The sequence below is a fragment of the Sparassis crispa genome, assembly GCF_003851025.1.
Source record: "Sparassis crispa DNA, contig_000010F, whole genome shotgun sequence".
In the NCBI taxonomy this organism is placed as follows: domain Eukaryota; kingdom Fungi; phylum Basidiomycota; class Agaricomycetes; order Polyporales; family Sparassidaceae; genus Sparassis; species Sparassis crispa.
Window position 1 is genome coordinate 850,110 of NW_020939758.1, and position 16,148 is coordinate 866,257.

The 16,148-nt window shown below is 52.3% G+C and overlaps 9 protein-coding genes across 9 annotated transcripts; 5 read left to right on the forward strand and 4 right to left on the reverse strand.

The window, feature by feature from the left end:
* Positions 1 to 1,790: 1,790 nt before the first annotated feature.
* SCP_1202880 (hypothetical protein) lies at positions 1,791 to 3,231 on the reverse strand (the record flags this gene model as incomplete). The annotated part of the gene is made up of 3 exons (XM_027763171.1): positions 1,791 to 2,204; positions 2,271 to 3,143; positions 3,205 to 3,231. The coding sequence occupies 3 exons, from the start codon at positions 3,229 to 3,231 to the stop codon at positions 1,791 to 1,793; spliced, it is 1,314 nt and encodes a 437-aa protein (XP_027618972.1).
* Positions 3,232 to 3,451: 220 nt separating this feature from the next.
* Positions 3,452 to 4,099, forward strand: SCP_1202890 (hypothetical protein; the record flags this gene model as incomplete). Its single annotated transcript, XM_027763172.1, has 2 exons — positions 3,452 to 3,571; positions 3,647 to 4,099. The coding sequence occupies 2 exons, from the start codon at positions 3,452 to 3,454 to the stop codon at positions 4,097 to 4,099; spliced, it is 573 nt and encodes a 190-aa protein (XP_027618973.1).
* Positions 4,100 to 5,122: 1,023 nt separating this feature from the next.
* On the forward strand, positions 5,123 to 5,672 carry SCP_1202900 (Type 1 phosphatases regulator YPI1; the record flags this gene model as incomplete). The annotated part of the gene is made up of 2 exons (XM_027763173.1): positions 5,123 to 5,339; positions 5,395 to 5,672. 2 exons carry the CDS (start codon positions 5,123 to 5,125, stop codon positions 5,670 to 5,672), a joined length of 495 nt encoding a protein of 164 aa, XP_027618974.1.
* Positions 5,673 to 6,117: 445 nt separating this feature from the next.
* Positions 6,118 to 7,278, reverse strand: SCP_1202910 (Transcription initiation factor IIF subunit beta; the record flags this gene model as incomplete). The annotated part of the gene is made up of 4 exons (XM_027763174.1): positions 6,118 to 6,270; positions 6,329 to 6,574; positions 6,631 to 7,089; positions 7,144 to 7,278. 4 exons carry the CDS (start codon positions 7,276 to 7,278, stop codon positions 6,118 to 6,120), a joined length of 993 nt encoding a protein of 330 aa, XP_027618975.1.
* Positions 7,279 to 7,794: 516 nt separating this feature from the next.
* Positions 7,795 to 8,368, reverse strand: SCP_1202920 (Cytochrome c; the record flags this gene model as incomplete). The annotated part of the gene is made up of 5 exons (XM_027763175.1): positions 7,795 to 7,803; positions 7,879 to 7,962; positions 8,021 to 8,138; positions 8,194 to 8,293; positions 8,353 to 8,368. The coding sequence occupies 5 exons, from the start codon at positions 8,366 to 8,368 to the stop codon at positions 7,795 to 7,797; spliced, it is 327 nt and encodes a 108-aa protein (XP_027618976.1).
* Positions 8,369 to 8,838: 470 nt separating this feature from the next.
* SCP_1202930 (hypothetical protein) lies at positions 8,839 to 10,931 on the forward strand (the record flags this gene model as incomplete). Its single annotated transcript, XM_027763176.1, has 6 exons — positions 8,839 to 8,934; positions 8,989 to 9,025; positions 9,081 to 9,656; positions 9,713 to 10,124; positions 10,184 to 10,460; positions 10,515 to 10,931. 6 exons carry the CDS (start codon positions 8,839 to 8,841, stop codon positions 10,929 to 10,931), a joined length of 1,815 nt encoding a protein of 604 aa, XP_027618977.1.
* A 587-nt stretch (positions 10,932 to 11,518) lies between these two features.
* On the forward strand, positions 11,519 to 12,953 carry SCP_1202940 (hypothetical protein; the record flags this gene model as incomplete). The annotated part of the gene is made up of 9 exons (XM_027763177.1): positions 11,519 to 11,603; positions 11,653 to 11,918; positions 11,977 to 12,036; positions 12,088 to 12,104; positions 12,250 to 12,328; positions 12,384 to 12,566; positions 12,631 to 12,656; positions 12,710 to 12,757; positions 12,812 to 12,953. The coding sequence occupies 9 exons, from the start codon at positions 11,519 to 11,521 to the stop codon at positions 12,951 to 12,953; spliced, it is 906 nt and encodes a 301-aa protein (XP_027618978.1).
* A 611-nt stretch (positions 12,954 to 13,564) lies between these two features.
* On the reverse strand, positions 13,565 to 14,348 carry SCP_1202950 (N-terminal acetyltransferase B complex catalytic subunit naa20; the record flags this gene model as incomplete). The annotated part of the gene is made up of 5 exons (XM_027763178.1): positions 13,565 to 13,656; positions 13,713 to 14,003; positions 14,062 to 14,152; positions 14,210 to 14,234; positions 14,296 to 14,348. 5 exons carry the CDS (start codon positions 14,346 to 14,348, stop codon positions 13,565 to 13,567), a joined length of 552 nt encoding a protein of 183 aa, XP_027618979.1.
* Positions 14,349 to 14,887: 539 nt separating this feature from the next.
* Positions 14,888 to 16,051, forward strand: SCP_1202960 (hypothetical protein; the record flags this gene model as incomplete). The annotated part of the gene is made up of 3 exons (XM_027763179.1): positions 14,888 to 15,110; positions 15,185 to 15,811; positions 15,873 to 16,051. The coding sequence occupies 3 exons, from the start codon at positions 14,888 to 14,890 to the stop codon at positions 16,049 to 16,051; spliced, it is 1,029 nt and encodes a 342-aa protein (XP_027618980.1).
* Between the last annotated feature and the right edge of the window lie 97 nt (positions 16,052 to 16,148).

Here is a 16,148-nt window from a genome sequence, read left to right on the forward strand (position 1 = left end):
CAATTAATCCGTCGGTGCGGCATCATCTACCTACTCTCGTGTCAAATACTCGGACTGAAAATGAACATCGCGCAGGTCGTCCGGCAGGGCGCATTCATTGACATGATGCACGAGCTCGGGTTGACCAAGCGGGGCTACTTTAACAACAGCGACGACGAGCGTGTATTTGTGCACACGACAGCACGTTATCATGCGTGCGTTCCCAGGAATCAGGCATAAAGTTGGTCTAATACTACCGCTTGAGGATTGATGCAAGGAGCTCGACGTGGTGAATTTGTCTCGCTCGTTATTTCTTGTGCCGACGCTCGATATTGACTTTGTGCGACATTCTCATCAGCTTATGGGCAGTCGCTATGAGGAAGATTATGCAATGTCAAGCACCATGTGGATCAGTACGCTCGATGTTCCCGTTCTATCTGCTGATACAGTAACATCGGCTGTGCAGTGACAATATGGTCAAAGAGGACTGGCTAGCCATGTCCCTCGCATGCATGGTAGGTGAGCAACAATCTCGACGTAGCGTGCGCATTAATCGTATTTCATAAGAACGGCCCCAACGTGAGACTCTGCCCCCCCTGTCCTACAGACGCGTCCTCTGCGACGCATGCAGGAGCGGGCATAGAGTAGCAAGGGGCTGTACGCCTACTATCGTCAAGACCGGGTATTTATCTCCTTTTTTGCAATGAAGCCGAATAGAGTTGTCGAACACATCAGACGAAGATTTAAAGCACCCAGAGAGGGATGTATTTGACGAGTCATACTGAAGACAGGAAGGCTCGATACCTCTGCCTCTTCCATGAATTTCCATGCCGATGTTGGCCTTCTTGAAATCGAGCTATCAAGATAAATCTTATGGAGGCGCGGAAGTAGAACCTATCCGTGGGGAGTCGTATGAAAGTATTAACGTTTACGGTATGTCTCCTCAACAGAAACGTCACGCTAGCATGCTCACTAGCTGTAGGACCAAAGTTGTTCTTCAAGTGCCGTGTGGACACCCCCCGTAGCGAAACCATATTTGGCTTGCTTTTTGACATCTTCCTACGCCCCGCAAGCGACACGTTCTCACTCTGCGCCACGATCACCAAGAGTCGACCATTGATTCAGCAGCAACTTTTTCCGAGCAATCTGTACTATCTTCGTCGCACTGTACAGCGGCGTCGAGCCCGGTAGAATCTGGCTATCGCGTTAGACTCACAACCTCAATTTCAGCCCTGAGGTCCGTATCATACCGTTCCGAACATTCACCCGATTACTCTGTCGTCTTCGTTCAAGGGCAGGCGAAAGGAGCTTCTCGAGAATCCCGAACTCTGGTCAAGTTGTCGCTGAGCGGCACGCTCTGCACCAGTATCATCTGAAGATGAAGGGATCTCGGCGATATGAGAGGAAGGGCGTTCATCCACTGAAAGACCTGCTTGGGTACATGAAGAGTAGTGACGCCATTGGTAGACATACTGTGGATCATTAGTTCTGTATTCGCAGCATCATCAGTGCATTTCGCCACGGTTACAGTAGACTAAGTATCCTTTTTTTGTCGTTGCCCCAGCCAGTCTGACCTGTGTTTGTGGTGTCAAACACCGTACCACTTGTTAATATTGATACGATGGCGGGTGATTTGCTGGGATTCCTCGGTGCTCATAGATTTCTTAATATAATAATCCCAGCTGGTACTTTCGGGTTTCGATTGACTTTCTTTTACATTGCTCGACGGGAATATAAGTACACTCCACGGGAACTGAAAATTGTGTCAGACAACTGAAGATACCACACCAATCACGCACATACCATATGACCTAGCGCCCGGATCTCCCGCGCGAATACCACACGTTCCCTGCCTCGTCGTCGTCGTCGTCGTCGTCATCGTCGTCATCGTCGTCATCGTCACCGTTGTCATCAATGTCTTGGTCAAGGTTCAAGTCAAAGCCGAGATGCATGTCATCCTCGATGTTGCTGTGGGCATTATCATCGGCATCGTCTGTATCCTCGAGGAACGGGACCTCCAAGTCTGCCTCAGAGAGCGCATCGTCCCGTGATTGGCTACGCGTCCTTCGAGTTGCACCGGTGTTACTGGGGCGGACACTGCTATAGTAATTCCCTGAGGTGTCCTCTTCATGGATAGAAGGGTCCGAGTTAACTGCACTCTTAAGCTCTTCCTCCTCCCGCGTCTGACGGCGAATAAAGTCATCTCGATCCTGGCGAGCATGTTCCTATTTATAAAATATAGGTAAAGTTAACCCGGTGGAGAACTCAGTGGAAAAAGTGCAAAAGCATACCAGAGATGCTTCGGAGGCATGATAATCACCTGTCGGCATTGTGAAGAATGACGGCTGAAAAGGTATATCTATGTCCCTCGAGGTCATAATGTCCCTTAGAGCCTTCCGGAAAAGGGGATTGAAGACTGCTCCACCCTGAGTCAGGATAGGCTCGCAGTAGTAGAGCGTCCTCGGGTGATCTCTGGAGACTTTCACAAAAGCGTGATCCATCCCCTGTTCACCATATGTCTGAGCCAAATATGTAGTCACATCGTCATCTCGTTTCCGCTTCGGCCTTTTCCGTGCCTGATTGCTATTGGTAGGAGGTGGGCGCAATTCCGATTGAGAAGGTGAATGAGAAGGAGGAAGGGATTGAGTGGGCCTCAGGTACTCGAAAACGGAGAAGTATATGCCCAAGACAAGCATTCCATAGAACTTGTCACCAGCAAAGTGATTGAATGCAAATAGACCCTGCTCATTCAATTGTTCCAGGTGCGACCATACACCTAATTGTGCTTCATAATATGCCTCATCAGATGTCCAAATTTCATCGCAGTGAAGGGGTTTCACTTCAACCCAGAACCCGAGTACAGGGGATCTGTACGATGGACTGAAACGATTGATGACAGTCGCATCATGGAGGAAGGCAACCATGACGGTGAAATCCGGAATGCGACGGTCAAAATTTGTACCAGTCGGTGCAGAGAAGGATGATTGAGGCTCGCAGCCTAGTGCACGGTCGACATCCAATGGATCACCAGCACTTTCGCAGAAAGTTGTCAAGATATGTGAGTAAAGCATGTACAAGGGGCTTTCTTGTTCACGCAATGCCCATGCATGCCCAACCATGACACGAATTTTGTTGAAAAAACTGGTGTTTCGAGTCGGGAGATTCTGTCCATACCATGTCATTTAGCACTTCGAACGCATCAGGTGCATTAGGACAAGGCCTCACAGTCTGTGAATCATGCACTTCCGCCATGATGGATAGGTGAATTAGATGGAGAAGCGACAGTGGAATCAGAAAGCGATTGCTGTGCGGATGCGATACCTCGCTGCCGCACTTTGCTGAACTTGACGCTGCGTGACAAGTTGAACGTTGAACTTCCGTTTGAACTTGAACAGTCGATCGATCTGACTGCAGTCCTGCACGTGGCTGTCGCTTTGCAGCGGACTCGCTTAGTTAATTTTGTTCAGCTACCATGTCGTCCCTCGCCTCCGACGGTTACTCCTGGTATGAACGCGATGAGAATGGAAATCTCATACCGGATAGCGGTACGGGCTACAAGTTGACCCCCGCAGCCGTGGAGGCAGAGCGCGAGGTTTGTGCTCACTTATGGCACCTTAGTGTTCTCTAGTGTTCTCTATCGTCGGCGTTCTGAATTCTTGGCATGCAGATATACCTGAAAAGAGCGAAGGAACGTATGCCCGCTCCTACGACCGAACTTCCCGACAAATACAACCCCTTCTTGCGCAAGGACGTCAAACCGAAGCCACCCGTGCTACAGTACGGCATTGCGGTCAAGTTCAACCAGCTTCGGTCCTACGCGAACGAGAAGAACCTCCTAGAGCCTGCCGCGCGCAAGCGCGGCGTACCTCTTTCTTCCCTTTCGGTCATGCCCGTCGTCTACGAGGCTATCCATGGCCTGGAAGTAGCGTGCAACGCCCGCCTTCACTGGGCTATACCGTGGATTGCCGGCTACAATGGGATGGTTGTGCTTTATTCGAACTACTCCATCTTTTGGGAGCAGCTTGAAGAGGAGCACGAGCAGGAGGTGATTAGGATATTGCAAGAGGAGCTGGGCGTCACAGAGAAACCGATGTGGTATTGGGATATTTCCAACCAGTGACGCTTGTGAGTTATGCATCTTTGTCCGACGTCTTGCCGTCTGACAAATACACGCTCTCGTAGGTCGCAGCGTATAGTGGTTCGATCTCACCTATCCGTCTCCTCCTTCTGTTATATCCGCTACATCGTTTGCATCGCTCGTTTCGTCACATCACTCGCACGTCGTCCTTATCACGCGCATCGTCGCGTTGATTGTCGAGGAGAATACCCAGTGTATAGTATACAAGGAATCTTACCCTCCTCCACCATTTCATCCTGTTCCGCTTTCGCTGTCTGTTCAATGTCACAGCCGACCCGCATTGCTTTGTGTTGTTTTGTACTAACCGATTGACCATACCCTAGCTTTGTTGACATTTTGGATTCCGCCCCAGGCTGTGGCACTATTAAGTGCAATGAGTGTGAAGCCTCCGGAGGCGTAATTAGTGTGGAAATGCTGTTGGGGAGTATTTCCTTGTCCTCGACTCCTCGTAGTGGTGTCTTAAGCACACTGGTACGCTCTAGTGGCATCGACATCATATGCAGACTGACCAGACGAAGAGTCTTTGTGGGAGTGTAGACTTTCTGTAAACTCTCTACCCTCTCCTGGCTCGTTATCTTAATGCCAGATTGTCCGCTCGTCAGCAGTACTTTATGACTCGGATGCTCACAACCAGAGACAGACTCCACAGCGGCACGAGCTTTCCAAACCATCTCACTGAAGAGCAACCGTACCGATAGTTCATGTGAAACAGACGTAAAGTGTTCACAGGAAATGTACATGCTTTCAGCGTGCGTCGCAGGAGACCATCAACTGGGACGTACAAGGATGGAACTCGGGACTACTTGATTACGTAAGAGAATATGTAGCTCAGCCACTCTTTGGAGTCGTTCGTCACAGCTACGACTTGACTCATCATGATACTTTGCTTTACACTCTCGTAGAAAAGTACCTTTTGGGCTTGGGTAGCAAACATCAAGCATAACACCCACTGCATTGATATCCACTCATCAATACTCTTTGATATCTCTTATACTTCATCCTCTGATGGCTACTAGACAGAGGCCGTTGACGCCATTGGACGGTTCGCGCACCATTACTCTGCAGGACAGCCAGCGAGCAGAAGATACATCAGTGCCCAATGCTGCGAGCAGCGAGACTGTAGGAGCGCTTCGCCTGCGCGGGGCTCCCCGAAATCGGCAACAAGTGGTGTGGCGGGAGGATGTTGTTGACAACGAGGGTGCGGGGAGGAAATCGTCGAAAAGTACGCCTAACATCCACTGCTTTGAGTGTTGCTGAACGAATAGTATGATAACCAGTCTGTTGCATCTACCATAAACCTCGAAAGTTTGACGAGTCTTCTGACGAAGAGTCGTCTGACTCTGACTCGGATTCCGACTCCTCCTGCGGGCATGATCACGACCACCCACATCCTCGGGGAAGGCGCGACGGTCCGGAAAACGCAAACGGCGACAATGCGACCATGAGAAGCGGTCAGGGTGGCGTGGTGCACGAATTAGAAGATGATGAAGACGGGCCGAATGTATACGAGAAGATACCGGGCAGGAAGCCGAAGAAGACCCCCACAAATAAATGAGGTATGTTGCACCTTCGCACTTTTCTTGCCCTCGCCGCGTATGTTTGGCTGACTTTGAGCATTTATGTTGTATAGTCAACTGTCACTGTATTCGCTCGTTCTATATTGCATGTTCCGGTAATCTTGTCTATGTTACTTTACGCTGTCCACCGCTATTGTTTATCTACAGATTTTGAGTCCTCACTTTTTGGCCTGGAATTCTCATCGGGCAAGTATGATTGTATTTTTTGACATCACATGGGTAACGTCAGACTACACTGGGGAAATTTTGCATAAGAATTCGATTATCAGGCTTTGACTTCCTCAGATCGTCCATTAGGCCTTGCGGTGACGTCATGATAGATTCATTTGAGAATCGTATTGCAGAATTCAACCGAGAGACGCCTAGAAATACAGTCCGATACTATATGATATAATGCATTACGAACGACGAAAGCAATGCAGCTCATGAAACTTCCTCCATATCATCATCGTCTTCGTCTTCATCGTCATCGTCGTCGTCCTCGCCTTCCAGCTTCATTTCTTCCATCTCCACTCCTGGAACCCCATTGCCATATGCAGGCGCATAGCTGGGGCCTGGCACATTTTCTGCCTTGATCTGATATCACCCCAGAATATGAGCGATAAGCACCGATTGGAGTGAACGTTGTACTCACTCCTTCGCCCTTGTAATTCGCCAATAGCTCCCAGCTGCCGTTGTGCTCTCCACTGCGATGGAGGAACGCAATTTCGCTGAGCACTTCTTTGAGATACGCCTCGGGCTGCTGCGTGCGGTCCCGTAACACCTTGATGGGCCAGTGTTCGCGCTCTTGAAATGCGCGGAACAGCTCGTCCAGCAGCTGATTGCGGGGCATCCGCGCCATGCGCTCGAACTGGCCCTTTGCTGGCTTCGGCTTTCCTTTCTGTTACATGACGAACAGTGAACCATGGCACACGAGACTACTGGACGACGACGTACGACAATATTAAACGGCGTGGTGTGGGCCATTCCGCTTGTAAGCATATTGATTCCACCACGTCCGCCCGGATGTGCGTCCTCGATACGCATGATTTGCCGCGCTGGCCTGTTCGCAGCAATCGTCCGCTCCTTCAGACGCCGCCTATACCTGTCTGAGAACACTGGCCGCAGATTGCACTCGTGTTGTACTATTCCTGTGAGCATCGTCGTACGCGCGCGGCTCGCCGAACCTGGCTCCTTCTCACGCTCCGCGACCACGATCTGGTTCTCGACGGCATCATTGACCATGTCCAGCTCGTACTCGTCCCCGCCGGGGTTTTCCTCGGTCGGCGGGAGAAGCAGCACAATGCGGGGCTTTTTTCCGGAAGAAGACTTGGCTTCATTGTAGACACGGATGGTAGCGAGCTCGATGCCCTCCTCATCGATGTTTGACCAGCGTTCTAGCAGGAACTTTGGTATCTGGCAGAGGTTCATCAGTGCTGTGCCGACTTTCCAATTGTTATGTTGGCTTGCCTTCACTACCCAAACTCTCCCGTATCCGTCTGTCGGGGACAGGAGCGGCTCGTCTGGATCTGGCTGCGAATCTTCGTCGTTGACGCCGTGCACTGCATCAAACTGCTTAGGCTCCTCTTCCATCGAGTCCTCCATGTTGTGTTGCTCAACAGCGAAGAACGGATAGACTACGGAAGTCGCAGAACGTGAAGAAAGACGGATGGGATTAATTCAGCAGATGTCTCAGCGACAGACGCGTCTCCCAAATCGGGAAGTGGTTGTTTATTTCTAAAGGCTTTACACGACAGATGTCAACAGGCACAAACTCAACCCGATTTTGATTCTGGAGTGACGTCACATACAACTCATGGGTTGACAGGTAACTTGTTGACTTGCAGTGAAGCGATACAAATATGCTAAATTATGTTCGCGACTTAATTGTACGTAGGAAACTGGGCTACTTTGCCCTCTAACTTCGGAGAGCAACCCGACGAACCTCAGGCATAAGTAATAGGCTCCAACAAGGTCCAGGTATCTTCTTGCATCGTCATTCATGAGTGGGGATGGCTATGTGGGCGAGACAAAGACCACGTATCGGTCGTCTACATTAGCTGGAACCAACACAACGCCAGTGTATAATAGTATACGATAAATCTCTATGGCAGCAAGAATTTACGCAGTCTGCATGAAAAAATGGGGTGAAGTCACCGGTCAGTACGGCAATTGGTACGGAAAAGGGTGTAGCAGTGCACATACCGACTCCTTCAACCAGGTAATGAGGTCGTTGCGGTCCTTCTCCTTCTTGAGACCAGCGAACGCCATCTTAGTGCCAGGGATATACTAGGCACCACCCACACCCATCAGAATCATAGCTTATGACGTGGCATCGCGAACGCACCTTTTTGGGGTTCTCCAAGTAGTCGAACAGCGTCTCCTCGCTCCATGTGATACCCTTGTTCACGTTGGCAGCGGTGTATGAGAAGCCCTCAACCTGGCCAGTCTTACGGCCGAAAATACTGCAAAGGTGATTGTCAGCCGCAACGTTCTCGCAGAGACAACCGGCTCACGCACCCATGGAGGTTGGGGCCAACCTTATTGGGCTCCCCAGCACCGACGGTGTGGCACTGCGCACAACGCGTCTTGAAGAGACCAGCACCCTTGCCAGCGTCACCTGTTAGGTTGAACAATACACGTTCAGCACGCGCCGCTGCTCGAAAGACGCGTCCATACCTGATGCAAAGGGCATTTCTAAAGACTGATAGGTGTTGTGAAGTACAGTAGATGAATAGATGTACAGAGAGACGACCACAGTCGAGTCCGAGCGAAGATGTGTAGTAGGGAGCGGAGGATCAAAATTTTGGTTATAAGGTCGCCCGTACCGGTTCTTCCCGCCATTACCGGGAAGGTCACGTGGATCGGACCTCACCGTCCGGCGGCGGGCTGGCAGTGGCAAATCCAGAGAAACGCATTTGGATATCGTGGGAAAGTGATTCTTTCAGGGGTGTGGGAATTATTTCCAACTCCGCTTTCCCTGTTTGTTTGACTTGCGCCGTCACTATCGCGCGCGCCCGCGACTGCGACCCCCGCTCATCGACCCCGACATCGACCTCACCATCTCCCTGAAACGGTTCTGTGCACACTGCTGACATTATTGCGGTATTTATGAACGGCAACAGGCCGCCATCACGTCTCGCAGGAGGCGGACTAGATGAACACATGCTACCGACACATTCCCAGCCACCAACTTCGAAACGGAAGGAAACAGACGACGGCAACCCACTGAGCAAGGCCACCAAACGACTAAAGAAAGAGGTGCGTGCTGATCCCGGTTCTGGTGTTCGTCGTTTGAGGTGGGTGTCTGGCTAGGGATCGACAAAGGCGGGCTCAGGGAGCAAACGAAAGTGTACGTGCAGATTCGCGTGATTGACGCGTATTTGGGCTAAGTCTAGTCTTTTCAGTGAATGGGGAGGAGCAGCCAGGCGGCCTCGTCATTGTACGCGCGCCCTCAGCGCGTCCGCGGTCCGCACAGGGAGGTGAAACGCTGCAGGTCGAGTCTGTCCCGCAGTCGCGAGCATCTTCGCGCCCACCATCTGCTCCACCACATCAGCGCTCCACCGGCGAATCATCTAAGCCTCCCGCGAAGAAGTTCAGAGCTGACGGCACCGCCTCATCCACGCGCGTGGTCTCGAAGAGCAAAGACAGGGAGGTCTTCACTAGTAACCGGGCAGAGCCAGAGGTCGATGAGGATGTGCGGTTGATGCAGTCCGAGACAGATACTCTTCGTCGGCGCTCGCAGGCGGCCGAGCAGTCCGCCGGCTCACTGAATAACAATGTTCAGTTCCTGCCCTCTAAATCACCACGGCCACCCTCGAATCAGAGAGTACATGATACTTCGCTACCACTACCGCAACAAGAAACTCCTCGGATTGAGCGAAACAGGTTCATGCGAGGGGAAGAGCCAAACCATAGACGGAAGCGGTCGCTCAGTCGCGGTAAGCGGATAAGCTCGAGCTACGAAAACACCGGCGTGATCTGTGCGTGTATCCGGTTCTTTCCCGCTCGATGACCCTAGTTACTGAATAGGGCTCAGCACACCCACACACGTCGGTCTCCGATACTAGTTTCCACAAACACATTGACGGCGATCTTCCGGAACCCCAACGCGTCTGTCAGCTACTGATATGGTGCACACACCGCGCCATGAATGAACTCACCGACTTATCAAGTCGTGCACCTTCAGAGCAGTCATCGCACGCATCAACCTCAAGACGAGAGGCGAAAAAACCTGGCAGAGACCCGCCCCCGCTATCTACAGATGGCATTCAACTTCTGAAGAGGGTGGAGGAGGGCGTGATGAAGATGTTGGCGGAGAAGAAAATCGATACCAATGTGTATAGCTCTGGCGGGGTGTTGGACGCACGTGTGACCAAGCCATTGAGGGAGAATGAGCAGAACGTGAAGAATCGAGCAAGGGAGGCTAGGTTCAACGCTCATAATCAGCGGTCAGTCACTAAATGTTGTCCCCAAATGCCGATGTGAGTTTGATGGTTGCATGGTATAGGTCCAGGGCCGAAGATCTTGCCTGGAGCAAGGTGCAAGATAACTATAACGCGTACCGGAGCGAAATTTTGGAGGAGATCAGCAAGCTCGAGTCGGCGAAGTCCAAGGGGAAGCAGCGAGCATCTGCAGACCAGCTCGACGAATGGGAAGTAAACGAGTACGACTTGCCTCCTCATTTCCGAGGCGGCGAGAACGTCGGTTTAGCCCGCAAGATCATCTCCGCTGGGTCGGACGGGAAGAGTCCGTTGCGAAGTCGTCTGGAGGAGCTGGAGTACGCGGTATGTAGTCGTTGCGATGAGAGTGTGCGTTTAGAGACTCATCGTGCTTCATAGATGGATCGCCTCCACACCATCGCCAATTCTGCGTTGCACACAACGCGGATGTCGGAAATGGACCTCGATCGTCGGTTCGCTCTGCTGAACATCTCACTCGGTGCCCGCACGCAAGCCGCGCCATCGGCGCTGCCCTCGTCTTCCACCTCTCTATCATCGTATCTTCCCCCGAGTCTCACGCGTCCATCGCCGACGACCGACCCTCAAGACCTACTACGAGCGCTATCTCGCGTCGACGCGCAAAGGCCGCAAGCGCAGGTCGGTGATGCGGCGCGGCGAGCTGTCAGGGAGGTGCAGCGCGCCCACGATGCCACAAGTGGGGTGGCGGAAAGACGACTGACGGGTGTGCCTCCACCAACGCCGCGAAAGCCTCCAGGGACACCACGACGAGCTACCACACCTGGGAAGGGACGATGAGGAAAGTGTCTCTTACCGATCTTACTCCCCGTCCCGCATACTCTTTTCGACCTTTAATTATCTGTATATGGTTCGGTGCACACTTCTTGGTTTGTCGCCTTTCGTCTGTCGTTCTTCGGCTGCTTCCATCTCATTCCATTGCTGCTTCGGTCTCAGTGTGCTCCTCCGTCATTTGACCTCTATTCGTTAGGAGTGGAGAAGGGAGGTTGTATTGGTATTGGATGCGGAATTGTAACGAACTTCGTAATGTGCATGTATGTAGCGTTAGTCCGCTTCCTGGCAACACCCACGAAGGCCCTTGCTGTCTCCGCGGTTGTTCCTCCTAGTCATGAACGTGTGGATGGCCACACCTGATGCCATGTACATATTTGACGCTCGCTGCCAACAGGCCCTCCAAGAGGAACTGCGCACTCGACTCCGACAGGCCGCGCTGCTGGTCTCTTTCTCTTTTCCTTCCTTAGCCCTCTTTCGTCAGATATCTGGTACAATATTGTAGTGATATCTTGCAGTCTTCGCAAGCTGTGCGGGGTCTTCCTCTGATGATCTGCGCGAAGCAAGTCTTCCGATGCTTCAGATGGCTTGAACGTATGGGCGACAAATTCACTGGCGCTGCAGGCCCAGTGTTCGTCTTCCTCGCTGTAGTCTTGCTCACGCTGGGTGCCCTCTGTTTCTGTGAGTAAGTTTTCATGCAAGGCACGCGTTGTCTGACTGTCGGACGCAGTCGTAGTAGTCCAACCAACGCTGGCCTGGCCGTGGTTGTCGACACCCGTCTGCGTCCTGCTCGCTGTCAATACGTTCACGCACTACTACTATGTGTGCACGATCCCTCCAGGATTCGTGAATGACTCGCCTCACCCGCCACGCTCGGGCCTGTTGTGGGCGAAGAAGCGGGAGCCTTCGCGGCGTGCAGGCGTGCGCTGGACTGAGACCACAATCACGAAAGCAAGTGTTACGCGGTGTGGGCGCTGCGGAGAGATGAGGCCAGAGGTACGTCTACATTATTCATCGTTGCCTGGAGAGACGCTAATTTGTCTGCCGTACGGAGAGGTCTCACCATTGCCGGATCTGCAACCGCTGCGTGTTGAAATATGATCACCATTGCCCAGTGCGTACCACTTTGGAGTTTTTCGCCTGTTGCGCTGATGTATGCTGATAGTGTACGACCACGGATACGTTGAGGACAGGCAGTTATGCTTATCTAAGTGAATGACCTGCAGGGGTGAATCAATGCGTTGGCCTGCACAATGAACGACACTTCGTTTTGTTCCTGTGAGTGATGTTTATCGCTCGTACCCGAAAGTCGCCTGACACGGCCAAGGGTGTATATGGTAATAGCGTCATTCTGCCTTGCTGCCTTGGGGTGGAGGCACGTCCTGTCAGCGCTCGGCTGGTATGACGTGAGAGACATATCTTTGTCCTGTGGTGGCCCAGCTTACACCGCGAATCTTTCAGGAGTATTGGCCCTACCTCATTCCGCCAACGATCTTTCTCCTGCTCTACATTCTGGCTACCGTGATGTGCTTCGCTGTGTGTATCATGGCTGCTTGGCATATATGGAGCATTTCGTGTGGTGAGACCTCTGTCGAGTCCCAGGATCACGAGCAGTACAGGAAGATGGCGAGAGGGCGGGGCGAGGTACGTGCAATATTCACGTCAAAGCACCGGTCCTGATATTGACTGCTTGGGTGTTGTATGTCAGGCGTTCGTCAACTCATACGACCTAGGGTGGGTAACTGCCCTCACAAGGGTGTCTGCAGTTTGCTGATCGTCACGCTAAGGCGGCGGAAGAACCTGGAGCTGTTCTTCAATGTCGGCCAGGACGGCTAGTGAGTACTGATGTCTTGCATTCCCCGATCAACACCACTGAACCTCATTGGCAGCCCCCTATACACGCTCATACTCCCGCTGCGAGTAGAACCATACACGGATGGCTACTCATGGGCGCGCAAGGCTGGATACGAACGACACCGCGGCATCAGACAGGGCGAAGAGCTGACGGACGAAGATGACGATGAAGACTGACAGGTCCCACGTCCAGTCATATTTATTATGTGCCTTGAGCATGCACACCTCCATCGGGGGGGTCGACCGTTTGGCATTGGTAAGTCCGTGCCCTCGCAATGAACACCAGTATGATGAGAGCTTGCCGGGGCCATATGACACTTCGGAGGGCGTTCTGTCTGCTTTCGTAGATGGGACAGCCCTCGGGAAGACGCATGATCTACGTCCGGCTTATGTACGCGCTAACGCGCTGTTTTCTCCTGAACCATTGTGATCTTTTTGCGCAATCGGAAATACTCACTCCATTGTGCTCCTAGGTTGTGTCTGGACGGAAAGACCTTGGCGTCCAGATAATCGTGGGGTAATTCAGAGGACTTGACATTTGACGTAGCACTGGAAACGTTCATCTGCGGCACGGACGTTCGTGGACCATGATAGTAACTTATCGCAGAATTCATCTGTTTGAGGGCCTTTGGACTCCATTATTTATTCCAAGACAGAGTAGAGTCGACCGTCGGCTTGCACTGTTCGGAGGTAGTTGGACGGATTGAATGCGAACACGCAAGGTTAGACTTTCAAGTGCCACCTCAAAACAGTGATATGACACAAAAGAATGTGTACATGCACATACTCTACGTTGCATCATGTGCGCTCACGACAATTTCTCGGCCGTTACTTCGGACGGAACGCCGCATCGGGTCTCGTGAGAGTGGTTTCCTCATATCTGCGAGAGAGACATGAACCCTCGATAAAACGTCATACACGAGCGGCAGGACTTACCGAACGCGTCCTCCTCGTCCTTCGCGTTCCGTCCTAACCCGAGGTTCCCATAGTACTCCCTTATTCGCCTATACACGCTGTAACCGAAGCCCTCATACATGGAGATGGCGATATTGTTCGCACAGCGCACGTAGAGGTCGACGAAGTATGCCCGGTAGTTCTCGTCCGAGATACGCTCGAGTAGGTCAATCATTTTGCGAGCGAGCGAGAGACGGCGGTACTCGGGAGCGACGGAAAGGGCAGTGATGTGTCCGTGCCAATCCGCTCCAGTGCCCTCAGCCTTACCAATGACTGTGAAGATTGCAGGTGATGAAGCGACGCGGCGTTAAGAAAAGTTGGCTGAGCTCACCGTAACCCATCATGCGACCACTCGGAGACTCCTCGATGCAACATAGGTCGGGCCACCGCGACAAGTAGCCCAGGTAGAAGCTAATTCCGTACTGTCACAGACTCGGATGAGAACGTTTGGCATTCTCCTTCCTGATGGTCGAGCGTACCGTCTCTGTCCATATGTCCAAATTGCTACAGAGCGTCAGAGCCAGGTGTCTCGCTATGACATCAGAAAGCCCATGGCAATACTTACACGTTGTTGAACTTGAAGAGATCGGTCGCTCGGAATGGTCGCGCGATACTCATCCTTGCAATGGCGGGCAGAACACTGAGCTTGAAACGAGTGCAATCCAATCCTTCATGAGCACGTGGCCGAGATCCAGATCTGCTTGCTGGTTTGGAAGTCGACGAGGTTGACGGTGACTTGGTGTCAGACCGTAGAGAACTGGAGACTCTGGAGTGGTGTGTGTTGCAGCTGGCGGAAAGAAACAGTGCCAGTCAGTGGAATATCTATCGACGCCGCACTTACAGTGCAAATCCCATTCCAGGCGATATCGCTTTCAGAAGTACTGTCATCGTTACGAGCGGCGGCGCCCAACTGGTCCTGGCTTTTACTTCTTGCTTTGACGTTAATAATGCCATAACGAGGTTGGCCTGTTTCGTTATACCCTTTGTTTCTGCTGATGGCATAGTTGGTCCTGATTGTAATCGCAGAACGAGGAGAGCCGGATGCCCGGTCTGCTCCAACTTGCTGCGTCACCCATTGTGCACATATTTTATCATACACACCTTCATCTCCGCTTGCACGATAACAAGCTTTCATTGTTCTCTCGGATCTTGTCCATATGTCACTTTCCAAGGCTACCCGAATCCGTTCGTTGACGAACCCCAGGAACGCTTTCCGAAACCTGAGCAGCACGTTCTGCCTCCATGGCCCTACACATTCCGAAGCACGACCTGGTACTTTGGACGTCGGGGGGCTGTCTTCTGCGGTGAAGATTGCTTCAAAGGGAAAAGCGCAAATGGCTGCGCTTGGCCATGGTATGGCTTCTGCCTTGCCTCGTGCAGGTGCGACAATTCGCTTTGACTGCGCATCGATTGCCCGCATCTCATTATTCGTGATGCACAAACACGTCATACAGATCCTTCTATGCTCATGCGCCACCCCGCTGTCCTGCTCGGCACCACCCCAAGCTCAGAGTCAGCCGCAGATACATCGTCCGGCACAAGTCGAGTGGTCTCTGGCGTGCTCTCTCCTGTGCCGCGGATTGGGCCCTCGCACGTTCAGCTTAGGCCTCAGCTTGGGGTCAAGCGCACGATCGAGAGAATTCCCAGCGGCATCCTCGTGCCGAGCTGTGATGTCAACGCCAGCATATCCCACAATGGCTCACTGGCTTCTTTGTCTGCACCGCTTTCTCTGCCTCCCTCGATCTCGCTTACTTCCGTTGATTTGGAGATAGCCCTGACACGGGTGGCGCAGGTTACGGTTCTTCGTTCTGCCTTGGCCTCGGTGCCGTCCGCACTGGATATAAGAAGCGCGAATCTCTATCGACAGGCTCCAGATATCAGCCAAGTGCCACCCCAACCCGACACCCTTCGCATGTCGACTATCGGCTTTTCACCCGAGGTGCTCGTCGTTATAACGCCGACAGCCTATGACTTTAAGATAGAACTTCCAGGGATCCAGCATGGAGCGGTCCAGGTACACACCACCAGCGAGAGGGCATCAGTCGTGGTGGACGCTCGACTTGTGCGTCTTCGGAAGAATCGTGAGTCTGTTCACTTCGTTCGTGCCCAAACTCTGACGACTTTGTCTTTGTCGTTCGGTAGCAACGTGGAAGTGGGAAATCATGGGCTTCGCTTATGCTTATCTAAGCGAGACCAAAGTAAAGGTGGACAACGGAACCATCCTGATCCAGGTACCGCACTTGCCGACACTACGGCCTCAGTTACTTCCTCCTCCGAGAGTGCATGTACGTGAACGGCCGTCCGAGTGGTCGTCCAACTGAGTCTGCAGGGCCACTGGCTGGCTTTGCCCACATCATAGCCTATGTCTTCAATACGTTCTTTTCCTGTCATACTCTCACAATACTATGCCGCGACCTC